General features: G+C 41.4%; 1 protein-coding gene across 1 annotated transcript in view; it reads right to left on the bottom strand.

Annotated features, from left to right (window-relative positions):
- The window catches only part of SPTLC2 (serine palmitoyltransferase long chain base subunit 2), a 125222-nt gene that overhangs the window by 69112 nt on the left and 38831 nt on the right, over window positions 1-17279 (bottom strand). The window contains exon 3 of the mRNA XM_053601233.1: window positions 1914-2068. Coding sequence (XP_053457208.1) covers window positions 1914-2068 — 155 coding nt within the window. The remainder of the gene's footprint in view (window positions 1-1913; window positions 2069-17279) is intronic.

Genomic DNA, 17279 nt, shown 5'->3' with positions numbered 1-17279 from the left:
CTAACAAATGCAATCAGTGTAACCTGGTTTCTTGTACCCTTAATGAATCCCCAACAGTCAAAAAAAAAAAAAAATCAGTACCTTTTTTTGACAACAATTTGGTAGTACTTATCCATTAAAAGGTCTACATACTCTTTGACTCAGTAATTCATACACATGAGCACACACACTTGAGGATCCTTTACGAGCCACTACATAATTTTCCATGTCCCCTACCCAGGCACAAAAACCAGGATATTCCAGAGGGTAGAAACTGAGTCAGCCTGCTCTGCTAAGTAAGGACAAAATGGTTTGGGGCTCCACCAACCTAAGTGGACATGAAGTATGGACAAGAAATAAACTGCTATTGTTTTAACTTCCTACACTTTGGGGGTTACTAACATAACACAGCTCAACCAGTTGTATCTTGGCACATTTATACTGCAAAATACTATGCAGCCACTAAAAATAATAAACTTGCTATGAATATTTTGAATATATACATGATAAGGGTGTTGCTAATACGTATTTATATAGTACAATCCCACTTTTGTAAATCAAAAAACTACTTGTGTGTGGCTCGATGCCTGTAGCTTAGCAGCTAGGGTGCCGGCCACATACACCGGGGCTAGTGGGTTTGAACCCGGCCTAGGCCTGCCAAACAACAATGACAACAACAACAACAACAACAACAAAAAATAGCCAGGTGTTGTGGCGGGCACCTGTAGTCCCAGCTACTTGGGAGGCTGAGGCAAGAGTATCACCCGAACCCAAGAGTTTGAGGTTGCTGTGAGCTGTGACATCATGGCACTCTACCAAGGATGACCAAGTGAGACTCTGTCTCAAAAAGAAACAAACAACTACCTGTGTGTAACACCAGTTAGATACACTATAAATATACTCCCACCAAAGACATCTGGAAAAATAACACAAAATAAAGTGGTAACAATGACTGCCTCTGGGGACTGAAGGAGGATTTGTGGGAGAATGGATTTGAAAAGAACAGTTGTTGGGAGGAAATTTCAGTATAACTGTATTAATTTGTTTTTTTTTTTAAGTGGCCATGCAATCATGTAATTCATTTTATTTTATTATTTAAATTGTATAATAATTGTATAATTTTATTGTTTAAATTGTATAAATAATAAAATAAAATGTTAATAATATAAGGAGCAAAACAAGTATGTAAATTTTCTAAACCTTTCAATCCATTTAAGTAAAAATAATCCGCAGAGACCAGGCGTGGTAGCTCACACTTGTAATCCTAGAACTATGGTACCCCAAGGCAGGTGGATCACCTGAGCTCAGGAGTTCAAGACACGCCTGAGCAAGAGAGACTCAAAAGTAGCCTGTCTCTAAAAATAGCCAGGTGTTGTGGTGGGCACCCTGTAGTCTGCTACGTAGGAGGCTGAGGTAAGAAAGTCACTTGTTGGGCGGCGCCCGTGGCTCAAGGAGTAGGGCGCCGGTCCCATATGCCGGAGGTGGTGGGTTCAAACCCAGCCCCAGCCAAAAAAAAGAAAGTCACTTGTACCCAAGAGTTTGAGGTTGCTGTGAGCTATGATGCCACAGTACTCTACTGAGGGTGACAAAGTGAAACTGTGTCTCAAAATAAATAAATAAATGTCCACAAATAAATTCAGATCCTTGATTCTGGTGAATGGCATGATGGAAAGTATCATTTTATTTCTTTTTAAATAAGTCAAATTTTGTTGACAACCATAATCCAGCATAGTATCAAATGTAATAGAAAAATAGATTTTTTAAAAATCTCAAAAACAATGAACAGTATGTAAGGAAACTAATCGTAGGTATTGTGTGTCCTCAGCTTGGTACTCCTATTTTGAGAGAATACATGACTTATACTAAAATAATTTTCTCAAATGAGGAAATTCTTTTGCTGTTGTCAAGAAATAATTTCCCAACCAAAGACTCACTTGAACGACCAGTTGTAATCATGAGACTGTCTCTCCATGATATCCACTTTGGCTCCAGGCACACTGCAGATTGGTCGATTCCAGTTGTCTCTTATCCTCATGTAGAGGTTCCTTGTGTAGAAGTTTTCAAAATCCTGATACAATGATACAAAGTCCTGCCAACAAGTGGTGAAATACTATAAATTTAACTGAGTTACTTTAAAAACAAATCGTACAACTTCTTCATATATTAAGAGCACCTGATGAGAGGTCAATTATATTAACTGCTATACATAACAAGAAACATGGAAAGGCATTAATTCTCTGTTTATTTTAACACAACTCTTACTAGTCAGGTAAGTCATTTAACTCTGATAGTTAGCACCTGTAGTCTCAGCTACTTGGGAGGCTGAGGCAGGAGAATTGCTTAAGCCCAAGAGTTGGAGGTTGCTGTGAGCTGTGAGGCCCCTGAAATCTACCGAGGGCAATAAAGTGAGACTCTGTCTCAAAAAAATAAAAAAATAAGGTTCGAATCCAGCCCAGGCCCGCCAAACAACAATGACGGCTGCAACCAAAAAATAGCTGGGCGTTGTGGCGGGCGCCTGTAGTCCCAGCTACTTGGGAGGCAGAGGCAGGAGAATCGCTTAAGCCCAGGAGTTGGAGGTTGCTGTGAGCTGTGATCATGGACTCTACCCAAGGCGACAGCTTGAGGCTCTGTCTCAAAAAAATAATAAATAAAATAAATAAATTAATTAATTAATTAAAAAAAACTTTGATGGTTAGTCAGAGTTTCAAATAACTAACTATATGAATGTGGATCCCATAATTTAAATAAACTAGGCCTCATTAAAATAAAGCCAAGGGCAGTGGCACATGCCTATAACCCTAGCATTCTGGAAGGCTTGAGGTGGGAGGATAACTTGAGCTCAGGAATTCAAAAACAGCCTGAGGAAGAGTGAGACCCCTGTCTCTACTAAATATACAAAATAATTAGCCAGGCATTGTGGTGGGCACCTGAAGTCCTAGCTACTCAGGAGGTCAAGACAGAAGGACTGCTTGAACCCACAAGTTTGAGGTTGCTGTCAGCAAGGCTGACACCATGGCACTCTAACCTGGGGCAGCAGAGTAAGACTCTGTCTCATTAAAATAAACAGACAGAACAATTCTGTTATTACATAGCTTCTCTTCCTAATAATCTCAACCAAACTGCTCTTCTAACCCCCTTAAGTAATATATTAGGGGGAAATGCCATAAAAACCACGTTTCCAGTTTTAAACAAGAAAAAATTCCAGTTTTAAACAAGAAAAAAATTGCAAAATTAAGATTCTATCCTCTCAATATTTTCAAAGATCAAAATGAAACAAATCTAAAGAGACAATAACAAACAAGAAACATTAAAATAAAGCTTATAGAAAGCCACCCACCTTAGACTTTTCCCCCATTGGACAGAAGGTTAAAAAGGACAAAGTTAATCCAAAAATGTTGGAAAAGCTTAAGCCTTGTCTGTAAAAGATTTTCATGACTAAACAAGACTCAACATACAACTCTAAAATTAACAACCTTCTATGACCTTGACTCTAAAGTACCTACTGGATAAGGCTCAGAGTGGATAAGTCTCCTTACAGCTAAGCAGAGTCAGAAAGCACTCCAACAATTTGTAGTACTTGATACCATCTCTCTTACAATTGGTTCTAAATTACCTTCCCTTAGGACAGAAAGTATCTGTGAATAATGTATCTATCACAACTGGAAAGTGTTTTTATAAATAGCGTGTCCTTTTGATAGTCTCCTCTTCCAACAGATATGCTGGTTGAATGAACACAGGAAGAGAGCCATCAAATTCTAATTAAAGACTTTTCTTTGCTATTATTTGCCATGCTTTTACTTCTCAAGGGAAAAAACAAAAAAGTAGTCCCTAACCCTTTTCAATTTACATCAAATAGAGTAACAGTACTCTTCTAATGACACCACTGTCCTGATTATCTCATTTTTTAACCTTTCCGAACACTGACACCTTAATTGTCAAGGCATTAACTCAAATACTTGAGAAAAACATTTCCTCATAGATAAATTTTTATTAGCAAGAAAAAGCAATAATTGGGCGGCGCCTGTGGCTCAGCGAGTAGGGCGCCGGCCCCACATGCCGAGGGTGGCGGGTTCAAACCCAGCCCCGGTCAAACTGCAACAAAAAAAAAAAAAGAAAACGCAATAATTTTTATTTTTATTATATAAACATCAGAAAAAACTTACAGAGTCTGGTCTGGACACCAAATAGAAAAGCCCCGAGGTAGAAAAACGACTGCAGACTAGGATGAGGTAGATCCTGGACTGAACCAAGATAACCAGTAGCATAGCTGAGGTCTGCGTGTAGAACAGGTTGAAGTATTTCCTGCAGAGCTGGTCTTGTTGGGGTGAATTTCCTCGATGTTTGCATATCAGTAAAAGATTTGATTTCTCCATCAATTTTAAAGCTTAGCTTAGCAGGATATAGAATTCTGGGCTGGAAATTGTTGTGTTTAAGTAGATTAAAGGTAGATGACCATTGTCTTCTGGCTTGAAAAGTTTCATTAGAGAAGTCTGCAGTCACCCTGATGGATTTGCCCCTGTAGGTCAATTGGCGCTTACTCCTGGCAGCTTGCTACTGGTTATCTTGGTTCAGTCCAATCTGCTGACTGTCACTGCCATGGTCGCAGTCCAATCTGCTGACTGTCACTGCCATGGACGGGGATCTTTGTCACTCCTTACAACCGACCTGACCTAACTGACTAAGCCCCTGAGACACACTAACGTGGGGTAAGGGAGAAGCTGTCATAGTAGGGAGTGTCAGAGACCAAAGCAGGGGTGACAGAATGATAAAACAGAAGAGCTCATGGCCAACGTCCTGGCTTCCCTTGACTCCCTAGCTAAGCTCCAGGGTAGGAGCGGCTTTGACTGAAGTTAGTACATTCAGTAGAAAGATTTGAAGGGCAAACTCCCTGGACCTTAGCAATGAAGAAAAGTGACAGGACGTGGCTCGGTGTGGTGCCTCATGCCCATAACTCTAGAACTCTGGGAGGCAAGGAGGATGGATTGCCTGAGCTCATGAATGAGACCAGCCTGAGCCAGAGCGAGACGTCATCTCTAAAAAAAGTATCCGGGTGTTGTGGCGGGCACCTGTAGTCCCAGAATAGCTTAAGAGGTTTGAGGTTGCTGTGAGATGTGATGCCATGGCACCAAGGGCGACAAGTGAGACTCTGTCTCAAAAAAATAAATAAAATAAAAATTAACAAAACAGAAAAGGAACAGGACAGGATCACTACTCCTTAGCAGTGGTGGAGTTAGGAAGTTCCAGTGGAGTTCTAATTTGGGGCAATGAGAATGTCCGTTTCCAAAAATATCTCAGGCACTTTAACTATTCTAGGATGAGGGTTAAACTAGGGAGCTTCACCTTTCATTCTTTCATTTTAGTTCCTTTCAGTGAATACTCAATATATTTTGGATTCATTGCTAGGCTTACATTAAGTAACAAACAACCCTCACCATTACTACCCTCATTCCCCCACTTCCACCTCTCTCTTCCTTCTCCTCAGGCTTGGTCACTGTGACATGATTTTAGTCAGGGCTGACCTAATGTTAGTCTTTGAATACTCAGTCTTAATGCTCTATCACTGAACATTCACTGAGCGGTACCTTCCAGGCAATAGTCTGGACACTGGGGATGAAAATGAGTAATAACTGCTAACCCTTCTAAGATCGCTTAGTTTAGTAGAGAGGCACACAAATAAATACAATATAAAAAATACTATAAAGGGATGCTTGCCTGGAGAGGGAGAGGGTACCTGACCAGTGAGTGCCGAGACAGAGTCAAGTTCAAGCAGCCATAAGGACTCTTTTCAAGATGAGGGGTTGAAAAAGACTTGCCAAAAATAGTTTAAATATCCTTTACTGCACAAACCTCTTTAAGATGAACCCTCTGGAAAACAATGCTCTATTGTTGAATATAAATAGATATCACCTATTTTAATGCCTATGCAGGCCTTAAGATCACAGGCAGAAAAGTTGGGTACAGCCACTTTCAGAAGTCAATTTTCAATAATAGCAACTGTCCATGTTTGTTGAGTGCAATTCTGTCCTGACACAAATACCCAAATATTTTTATATGACAATGACATAGATGATGAATAATCAATCACAACAACAGCAGCAGAAGTTCTCATCTTCTACTTATGATATACTAGGTACTTACCAAGTGCTTTACATTTAGTAGGAACTCCTAAGCAGTCGACCACCTGCTTAGGTTGACCTAATTTTCACAGACTGGACATGCACCACACGTATGTTACCAGTACCTCATTCCTTATAGTGACCACCTCCGTATGTTGACTGGCTTATTACACTCCCTGGGGTGGTCAATTTACAAAAGGTTCTCCAATATTTACACACTTAACTATCTCTGCACACTCACATTTGTCTCATTTTCAGAAAGTCTATAAACAGCTTTCCCCATTGGGGAGCTAGTCAGAGGCAGAGCTAGGAAATGATCCAAGCCTTCTCATTCCAGTTTAGTCTCCTAACCCCAATGCCATATTGCCTCTCATTTGGTGACGCTGCTAAATCAATCTGAAACACTTAGCTAGCATTCAAAGTACTTCAATACCACTGCGCTACTGGCCTTCCCACTCCCTTCTACCCATGGCCAGCACACACACTGCAACGCCCCTACAGACAGTCAAGACACAGACACAAGCTAGAATGCTTTTAAAAACTGTATGTCCTGGACTCTCTTGTGATTGGGTTGTAGGTGTGATGTAGATTTTACCAGTGAGAAACACACACAAGATCTGGAAGGAAGAAACCACATCTCTTCGCATCAGGGTAGGTGCCAGCAGCGTCCGCTAGATGCCACATTTCACCGTCTATTTACCAACTTCTGGCAGTGAAGCAGCTATGATGGTAGCACCCAGAGTACCTGGGGCAGGGGTAGTTTCCTAATTCCTACTTGGGGACGAAGGCCCTTCCTCATCGCCCCAGCCCTGTTCACTGGAATAACATAACAATGATCTCAGTTAACTCCACAGAAACTCGACTATTTTGACAGCATAGTCACTATAATTACTGTTGAGAAATAAATATTTAGTAAGTTATTAACTATATTTTACAGATTCAATGAATACAGGGAGAGGGTATTTAAATTATTTGTCCAAGTCACACAAGTCAATGATTTAACCGAAACTGATACTCTAGCACTATTCCACACCAGCATTATTAGTGATAATGCCACTATGAATTGCATTAAGAATTCTCGATGTCAGTTCTAATTTAATTAACTTTTACTTAGAGTCTAGGCACAAGTTTCAATATATCAAAGTACAAAATTTCTCTTAAACATGAACATGTGAAGCAAACAATCACTGCTTTGATATTGGGATAAAAAGCTTAGAAAATGGGCCCAGAAATGTCTCAGTGCGTTCTCAATATCAAGATAATTTAAGATTCCATCCTTGACCTACAAGCTTAGTGCAGAGATAAAAACTGGGATAAGTGAACCAACTCTAGTCAGTGCATAGTCTTTAAAGAAGAAATTTATATCAGAATCACAAGACAGCTTTACTTCTATTCAAAACTTGGCAAAGAATAATAGTGCAAGAAATAAAAATCTACAAAATGATAATATAAAGTATTTAGACCTACAGGTTTTTTTTTTTTGAGACCGAGTCTCATTATGTCGCCTTTGGTAGAGTGCCGCAGCGTCACAGCTTCACAGCAATCTCAAACTCTTAGGCTTAAGCAATTCTCTTGCCTCAGCCTCCCAAGTAGCTGGGATACAGGTGCCTGCCACAATGCCTGGCTATTTTTTTTGTTGCAGTTGTTTAGCTGGCCTGGGCCAGGTTCAAACCCACCACACTCCATGTATGTGGCCGGCACCGTAACCACTGTACTACGGGCGCTGAGCCTACAGATTGTTTTTAAATGTCATACTTATTAAAAACAACATTCTGGGCAGCGCCTGTGGCTCAGTCGGTAAGGCGCCGGCCCCATATACCGAGGGTGGCGGGTTCAAACCCGGCCCCGGCCGAACTGCAATAACAAAAAAATAGCCGGGTGTTGTGGCGGGCACCTGTAGTCCCAGCTACTCGGGAGGCTGAGGCAAGAGAATCGCTTAAGCCCAGGAGTTGGAGGTTGCTGTGAGCTGTGTGAGGCCACGGCACTCTACCGAGGGCCATAAAGTGAGACTCTGTCTCTACAAAAAAAAAGTAAAAAAAAAAAAACAACATTCTCCCTAAGGCAACTGGACTTCTTAGGGCCAAAAAAAATAACCTTTGACTTAAACTGATCCATTATATAAAAATTAAGTTAAAAGGAATTCAGATTTAAACATGAAATATAAAACTGTAAGACTCTTAGAAAAACCTTAATACACTACAGGCAGAAATGTAAAATGCACAGTCAAGATGGAAAGGTTTGGTGGGTTCTCAAAAAGGTAAATGTAAATTTTCCATATGACCCACCAATTCCCTTCCTAGGTATATACCCCAAAAAACTGGAAACAGATATCCAAGTAAGTATGAGTAAGTTGAGTATTCACAGCAGCACTATTCACAACAGGCAGCAATAAAATGTGGTATATCCACACAGCAGAACAGCATTCACTGATTAAAAGGAAGAAAGTACCGTTACGTGCTACAATGGTGGATACTAAGCGAAAGAAGACAGGCCGGGCATGGTGGCTCATGCCTGTATTCCTAGCACTCTGGGAGGCAGGTAGATTGTCTGAGCCACAGGTTTGAGGCTAGTCTGAGCCAAGAGTGAGACCCCGTCTCTAAAAATAGCCGGGTGTTGTAGCAGGCGCCTGTAGCTCCAGCTACTTGGGAGGCTGAGGCAAGAGAATCATTTAAGCCCAAGAGTTTGAGGTTGCTGTGAGCTATGACATCACAGCACTCTACCAAGGGTGACAAAGTGAGACTGTGTCTCAAAAAAAAAAAAAAGAAAACTTGGGCGGTGCCTGTGGCTCAGTGAGTAGGGCGCTGGCCCCATATACAGAGGGTGGCGGGTTCAAACCCAGCCCCAGCCAAACTGCAACAAAAAAATAGCTGGGCGTTGTGGTGGGCCCCTGTAGTCCCAGCTACTCGAGAGGCTGAGGCAAGAGAATCGCCTAAGCCCAAGAGCTGGAGGTGGCTTTGAGCTTTGACACCATAGAACTCTACCAAGGGTGACAAAGGAAGACTCTGTCTCAAAAAAAAAAAAAAAGAAAGAAAGAAAGAAAAGTGGCAGAATGAACTGGTGCCTATTCAGCACTTAGACCAGCCTTACAGCCACACAGGGTAAGTGAGCAAGGTGACCAGAATCCCCAGAAAAATGCTTTTTTGAATTCCAGAGCCAAGGGCCAGAGTTCCACGTTCCTGAAGACAAGTTTATTCCTTCCATGTAAAAACAGGTAATAGTCAATGTAAGGAACCAATTTCTTCATTTGAATTAACAATTCCTACTACAGTCTAAGTGTAGTTAAATAATCAACATTCATATTATATACTCAAATTCTTCTTTTAAAATCTATACTATGACCAGATATATGTCCTTCCTACTTTCTTATTTTATTAGGTTGAATCATATGAAACTATCATTTTAGTAGTTCAAAACTGGTCAAATATGGCCATTTCATAGGATCCAGTGTAATACTTATGAATTAAAACACAATGAAAATAAAAAGATATATTCATGAGCTTGGGATAATAAAAATGTTTTAGACGTTGCACAAAAAGCACTATTCATAAAGAAAGAATGCTAAATTTGCTCACTTCAAAAGAACTACTCTACTGGGTGCAGTGGCTCATGCCTGTAATCCTAGCAGTCTGGGAGGCTGAAGCCAAAGGATTGCTCAAGCTTAGGAGTTCAAGACCAGCCAGAGCCAGAGCTAAAAACCTACTAAAAACAGAAAAACTAGCTGGATGTCATGCCAAGTGCCTATAGTTCCAGCTACTCAGGAGGCTGAATCAGGAAGACCGCTTGGACTCAGGAGTCTGAGGTTGCTGTGAGCATAGCACTCTAGCCTGGGCAACAGAGTGGGTGTGGTGGCTCACGTCTATCCTATCACTTTGGGAGGCCCAGGTGGATCACTTGAAGCTAAGAGTTTGAAATCAACCTGAGAAACATAGAAAAACCTCATCTCTACAAAAAGTAAAACCATTAGCCAGGAGTGAGTCCTGGCTATGCAGGAGGCTGAGGCAAGAGAATGGCTTTAGCCCAGGAGTTGGAGGTTGCAATGAGCTATGATCACACCACTGCACTCCAGCATGGGCGACAGAGCAAGAGCAGATCTCTAAAAAAGAAAATTAATTAAATTAAAATTTCAATGACACCATACCAGGAGAGAAAATAAAAGCCACAAAATGGGAAAAATAGTTATGAAATATCTTCTAGAATACATAAAGTTTTCCTATGTGAGCAAGGCGCCGGCCCCGTATACCGAGGGTTTGAACTCTGCCCTGGTCAAACTGCAACAAAAAAATAGCCAGATGTTGTGGTGGGAGCCTGTAGTCCAAGCTACTCAGGAGGCTGAGGCAAAAGAATCACCTAAGCCCAGGAGTTGGAGGTTGCTGTGAGTTGTGACGCCACAGCACTCTACCAAAGGTGACAAAGTGAGACTCTGTCTCTAAAAAAAAAAAAAAAAAAAAAAAGTTTCCCTATACTAAGAAAAAGACAAACCCAACAGGAAAACAGGCAAAAGTGCTGAATAGACACTTCATGAAATGAGTACTTCCAATGGTCATTAAACATATAAAAAGAAAAATAAATAAATATATAAAAAGGTGCTTAGTAGCCCCAGCTACTTGGGAGGCTGAGGTAAGATAATCACTTAAGCCCAAGAGTTTGACATTGCTGTGAGTTGTGACACCACAGCACTCTACCAAGAGCAATAAAGTAAGACTCTATCTAAAAAAAAAAAGTGCTTAGCTATAAAATGCCAATCAAAACCACTAGATACTAGTACACATATACGCTCAAATCGGCAGAAATTATAAATACTGACACTTCCAAGTGTTGGTAAAGATGCAGAACAATAAGAATCGTCAAACACAGCTGGTAGATCACGTTGACAAGCAAGTGAGCACTATCTACCAGCACTAAAGATGTGCACATGCTGTATAACCCAGTAATTTCAAGATTGGAGACCCTCACACGCCCAGGAAACGTATACTTCAGAATGTTTATAGCAGCTTTATTAGTTACTGACAAAATGAGCCCTAATGCCCATCAATATTAGAATGAGGCCGGGCATGGTGGCTCACGCCTGTAATCCTAGCACTCTGGGAGGCTGAGGTAGGTGGATTGCTTGAACTAAGAAGTTTGAGGCCAACCTGACCAAAAGTGAGACTCCATCTCTAAAAACAGAAAACTAGCCAGGCATGGGACTGGGCGCCCATAGTCCCAGCTGCTTGAGAGGAAGGCAAGAGGATCACTTGAGCCCAAGAGTTTGAGGTTACTTGTGAGCTACAGGGCAACAGAGCGAGGCTGTCTCAAAAATAACAACGCAAAAATATTAGGATGATATACAAAGAGATACCATATAGCAATGAAAACAAATGGAAATCCACAAAAGCTGAAGCCTATCTCAATAAAGGAGGCATAAAATATACAATGCAAATGCATTCCTATAAGGTGCAAAAGCAGGCTTAGCTAAATTTTGTTTATGGACCCATACACGGGTGATAAAACCATAAGAAAAAATCAGGAGAATGTTTATCTCAGGGGAGCAGGAGAATAGAAAATCAAGCAGGGACATGTGAGGGAAGTGGTTTCTGCACTGATGGAGCCATGCTAGCCCTGAGGGTGGTGGCTTCATGGGTGCCTACTTCTAAAAGCATTTGTTGTGTTTCACATTTACTTTTTATTAATGCTCGTAGATGTGTACTGCATATATATGTACACTGGTTATATATAACAACCAAAAGGGTAAAACAATAATGGAATGTGCAAAAAATAACAATAGAAAGAATCTGGCCCAATTAAATAAATCCCAAACTTTCTTTTTTTTTTTTTTGGAGACAGAGTCTCACTTTGTCACCCTCGGTAGGGAGCTGTGGTGTCACAGCTCACAGCAAGCTCCAGCTCTTGGGCTTAGGTGATTCTCTTGCCTCAGCCTCCCAAGTAGCTGGGACTACAGGCACCTGCCACAACGCCCGGCTATTTTTTTTGTTGCAGTTTGGCCAGGACGGGGTTCGCATCCGTCACCCTCGGTATATGGGGCCAGTGCCCTACTCACTGAGCCACAGGCACCGCCCCCAAACTTTCTATATAAAAGGAAAATATTTCTTCATGACATACAGTTCATTCTGAAAGTTTTTTGTTGTTGTAGAGGCTGAGTCTCACTATGTCGCCCTTGGTAGAGCAATGTGGTGTCACAGCTCATAGCAACCTCAAACTCTTGGGCTTAAGCGATTCCCTTGCCTCAGCCTCCCAAGTAGCTGGGATTACAGGCATCACCACAACGCCCGGCTACTTTTATTGTAGTTGTCATTGCTGTTTTTTTTTTTTAGTTGGCCTGGGCTGGGTTCAAACCTGCCAGCCTTGGTGTATGTGGCTGGCACCATAACCACTGTGTTATGGGCACCAAGCCCTGAAAGTTTTTTTTTTTGAGACAGAGTCTCACTATGTCACCCTTAGTAGAGTACCGTGGCGTCACAGCTCACAGCAACCTCAAACTTTTGGGCTTAAGTGATTCTCTTGCCTCAACCTCCCAAGTATAGCTGGGCCTACAGGCACCAGCCAAAACACCTGGCTATTTTTTTGTTGCAGTTGTCATTGTTGTTTTAGCTGGCCCGGGCCGGGTTCAAACCTGCCAGCCCCAGTGTATGTGGCTAGCGTCCTACCCCTAAGCTATGGGCACCACCTCATTCTGAAAGTTTTATGTGTCACAGAGTTTGGTGAGCTGCATGACTAGCAAAAACATGTATGCAAATTTACTTAGCCTACCATCTGATCACAGGGAAATCTACTTTGTCTGATAGCACTAAGACGCTTACCTTGCTGAAAAAGATCAACGTACTTCAGGACTCTCAGCCCTTGAAACAGAAGGCTATGTAGCTAAAAAAATCTCTCCTTTAACAGTACTCTAATTCTGTTTGCCACTACTATGGTACTACTAAAAGATTTCAAGACATTTGACAATAATAAAAAAAAATGATAACACTGCACACCAAAAACAGGCTGGTGAAAATAGCCCATGGTGTTTTGCATTTTTATTTGGGCAACATCTTTTCTACTGAAGAAGGAAATAACCTCATAAGATAAATCTAAAAATAATTGAAACATGACAAAATTGTTTTAAAATCCCAAATAATTCCCACCTGAGAAAGTGTTGAAAATGAAGCTAACCTATAGTTAAAAAGCATCATACAGCCAGAAGTATTTATTTTATACACCAACAATTATGTCTTTACTTCTGTTTAATGAAAAAAGTCGGTGAAATAACCTATGAAAGGGTATGAGACTGTTGATCTGAAAACCTGTGAACCACAGCTAATTGTAAGAGCTCTCCTCGCTGTTTATATAAGATAATTACACTGTCCGTTCTTTCCCGTTGTTAATATTAAAGACAGGAAGCCACTTCCTTGCTGTTTCTATGCTGTCCGGGAAGACATAAAATGAGACTGCAAGACTAAAGACACTTGCTTACCCTAGATCTAAAACCAAGTCGTTTCTATGCGTGTATGTGCATGAGTGTGTACATGCATAAACACCCCCAAACACAAATGCTTCAAAATAATTTCCATTGTTACTGTTACCAGCATTCACAATATCATTCATATCTTAAACACTTGCTGAGTGTCTAAAATGTGCATAGCACTCTTCTGCTTCTGGGATTTATTTCTGGTGAGGAGATAGAAAATGAGATTAATGCATAAAATATAAAGTTAGAGGCTCAGCGCCTGTGGCTCAAGCGGCTAAGGTGCCAGCCACATATACCTGAGCCGGGGGGTTCGAATCCAGCTCCGGCCTGCCAAACAATGAGGGTTGCAACTAAAAAAATAGTCGGGCCTTGTGGCAGGCACCTATAGTCCCAGCTACTTGGGAGGCAGAGACAGGAGAATCCCTTGAACCCAGGAGTTGGAGGTTGCTGTGAGCTGTGATGTCACAGCACTCTACCCAGGGTGACAGCTTGAGGCTCTATCTCAAAAAAAAAAAAAAAATATATATATATATATAGTTAGATATAAAAAATACTAATGGAAACCAAGCAAGCAAGGAAGGGCGGGGTAGACTAGAGTCAGGCTGTAAGTTAGCTAGGGTAGCCAGGTAGAATAGAGGACAAGAAGGAAGATAAAAGAATCATTCATGGGACTATCTGGACAAAAAGCTTTCCTGGCAGTACACAGCAAAGGCAATGTCAGTGAGGCAGGAGTGTGTTTGGCATGTTCAAGGACTAGCAAAGATGCCGGTGTGGCTGGAGCAGATGAGTAAAGTCCAAGAAGCAGGAGATGGTATCTGGGTGGTAGTAAAGGTCAAGGAGAAGTTGTTACATCAAGACTTGCTAATGGGGCACCAGTGGCAGGTGAAAGAAAGAAGAATCAAGGGTAACTTCGAGGTTTTTAGCCTAAACAACTAGTAGCAGAGTTGTCATTCATGGGAAAGATAATTAGCTGGTTAAAAAGGATATCATCTTAGTTTTTAGCTGGTTAGGAAGAGTATCGGTTCAGTTTTAGATATGTTAAGTTTGAGACGCCTGCCTATGTGGGAATGTCGAGGGGGGTGCTGGATATAAAGGTCTAGGGTTCAATGGGGAAGTCAGTGAGAGAGAAAAATTCGGCAGTTACAACATACAGAAGGCACCGAAGTGTGTTCATGGAGGGATGAAGCCTGAACCACGCCAACATTTAAAAGTCAGCAGATGAGGACAAATAATAAAAAATTACTTTGGTTTTATTTATGTTTCTCACTAAAGCATTTTGAAAATGCCATGACAATTTTGGTAGTAAGTAACTGGAAATATACAAATGTGATCATTTCCAAAAGCCAGCAAAATAATAACAAATAGCTGGTGGCTCACACCTAGCATTCTGGGAGGCCAAGATGGGTGGATTGCCTGAGCTCAGGAGTTTGAGACCAGCTTGAGCAAGAGTGAGAACCCGTCTCTAAAAATAGCCGGGCATAGTGGCTTCCATACCTCAGCGGGTAGGGCGTTGGCTGCATACACCGAAGCTGGGGGGTTCAAACCCAGCCTGGCCTGGGCTTCCTAAACAGCAATGAAAACTACAACAAAAAATAGCCAGGCATTATGGCAGGCCGCCTGTAGTCCCAGCTACTTGGGATGCTGAGGCAAGAGAATCACTTAAGCCAGTGGTTCTCAACCTGTGGGTCGTGACAGGACTGTATTAAAGGTTCGAGGGATTAGGAAGGTTGAGAACCACTAGTTTAAGCCCAAGAGTTTGAGGTTGCTGTGAGCTGTGATGCCATAGCACTCTACCGATGGTTACATACTGAAACTGTGTCAATAAATAAATAAATAAATAAATAAATATAGGTGGGCACTGTGGCAGGTGCCTGTGGTCCCAGCTACTTGGGAGGCTGAGGCAAAAGAATTGCTTGAGCCCAGGAGTTTGAGGTTGCTGTGAGCTATGATGCCACAGCACTTTATTGAGGGTGACAAAGTGAGGCTCTATCTCCAAAAAAAAAAAGAAAAAAGAAAGAAAGAAAAAGAAAAAATAGCCAGAAAGGCAGAAATAAAACCAAATCAACTACAATGTCTTGGTAAGTGGGTGAACCAAATGCTTCCAGAAGCCAAGGATCATCAGTTGTGTCAAATGCTGCTGGAAGGTGTCAAAGAAGGTAAAGACTGAGAAATGACTATTAGATTTTGCAACATCAGAGTCACAAGTGACCCTAAAGAACTGTTTTAGTAGAAGGAGTAGGGACAAAAAGCTCACTGGAGCAGGTTTGGGGAGTGGGAAACTAGAAATAGGAATCAGCATCAGGGAAATCTCTGAAAGAAAGAGTAGCAGATGGAAGAGAAAGTGAGATCAAGAGAAGACTATTTTTTAGAACGAGAGAAATAACACGCTGGTATGCTAATGGGAATGGTCCAGTAGAAGACACAGAGTTGGAGGAGCAAAATCACCATCGCCCTAACAGTCAAAGCTAGATGTGTGTTAAACAGGAGTCAGAGTATCAACCAGTCCTGTGTTGCCTCTAACAAGCTCTACTAGCTGGTTGGATTCAACTGAAGTAGATCACATTTGTGTATTTCCAGTTACTTACTACCAAAATTGTCATGGCATTTTCAAAACGCTTTAGTGAGAAACATAAATAAAACCAAAATATAGCTTACAATCTAAGGAAATTCCACCATAGTTTTCTCAAACTGGGATCTAAGAATTGCTGAGGATATGGGTAGTCCTATGAATTCCATTTTTTTAAATTTATTTTTCATTTTGATAAACATTCTTTTTTTTTTTTTTTAAGTTTTTTTTTTTTTTTGGTAGAGACAGAGTCTCACTGTACCGCCCTTGGGTAGAGTGCTGTGGCGTCACACGGCTCACAGCAACCTCTAACTCTTGGGCTTATGCGATTCTCTTGCCTCAGCCTCCTGAGCTGCTGGGACTACAGGCGCCCACCACAACGCCCGGCTATTTTTTTTTGTTGCAGTTTGGCCGGGGCTGGGTTTGAACCCGCCACCCTCGGCATATGGGGCTGGCGCCCTACTCACTGAGCCACAGGCGCCGCCCTTGATAAACATTCTTAAAACATTTTACCAGTTTAATATTCCAATGTCATTCAATTTAAGCTCAGACTAATTTAGAATATCAAATGGGACATCGATTTTTTAGCCTTTACAATCATTGTTAATCATAAAAAACAGTTCCAAATTGCTAAATGCAAAGAAAATCTGAATGAAGAACCTGAAGCCTAAAGATTTAAAAGACAGAGAGAGCCTCGCTAAAAAAAGCTAACTATTGTTCCAGCAAAAAGCCCAACAGGTAATAGGAAATCTCTTGCAAAACTAATACTGGTAGTAGAGCAAAAGGATACAATGGTAAATGTGATACAAAACTTTTTTTAGAGATTAGGTTTCTGTCACCCAGGCTAGAGTGCAGTGGTTCACTGTAGTCCCAAACTCCTGGGCTCAACCACTCACTCCTCTTTCCTCAGCCTACCAAGTAGCTGGGACTAAAGGCATGTATCCTTGAGCCCCAGCTAGTTTTTTTCTTAATTCACTGTTTTGTTTTTAGAGGTGGGGTCTCACTATGTTACCCAGGCTGGTCTTAAACTCCTGGCCTCAAGGGATCTCCCCACTGCAATCTCCCAAATGGCTGGGATTACTGGGTGAATCACCTTGCCAGGCTCTCAAAACTCTTTTAAAAAGTTTATTTTGAATATAGCTTCTTACCAGTAAGAAATCCATGGAGTAAATAA

Source organism: Nycticebus coucang, chromosome 9 (assembly GCF_027406575.1).
Source record: "Nycticebus coucang isolate mNycCou1 chromosome 9, mNycCou1.pri, whole genome shotgun sequence".
In the NCBI taxonomy this organism is placed as follows: Eukaryota; Metazoa; Chordata; class Mammalia; order Primates; family Lorisidae; genus Nycticebus; species Nycticebus coucang.
Note: the sequence above shows the minus strand (reverse complement) of the source record. Positions and strands in the feature narration are given on the sequence as shown.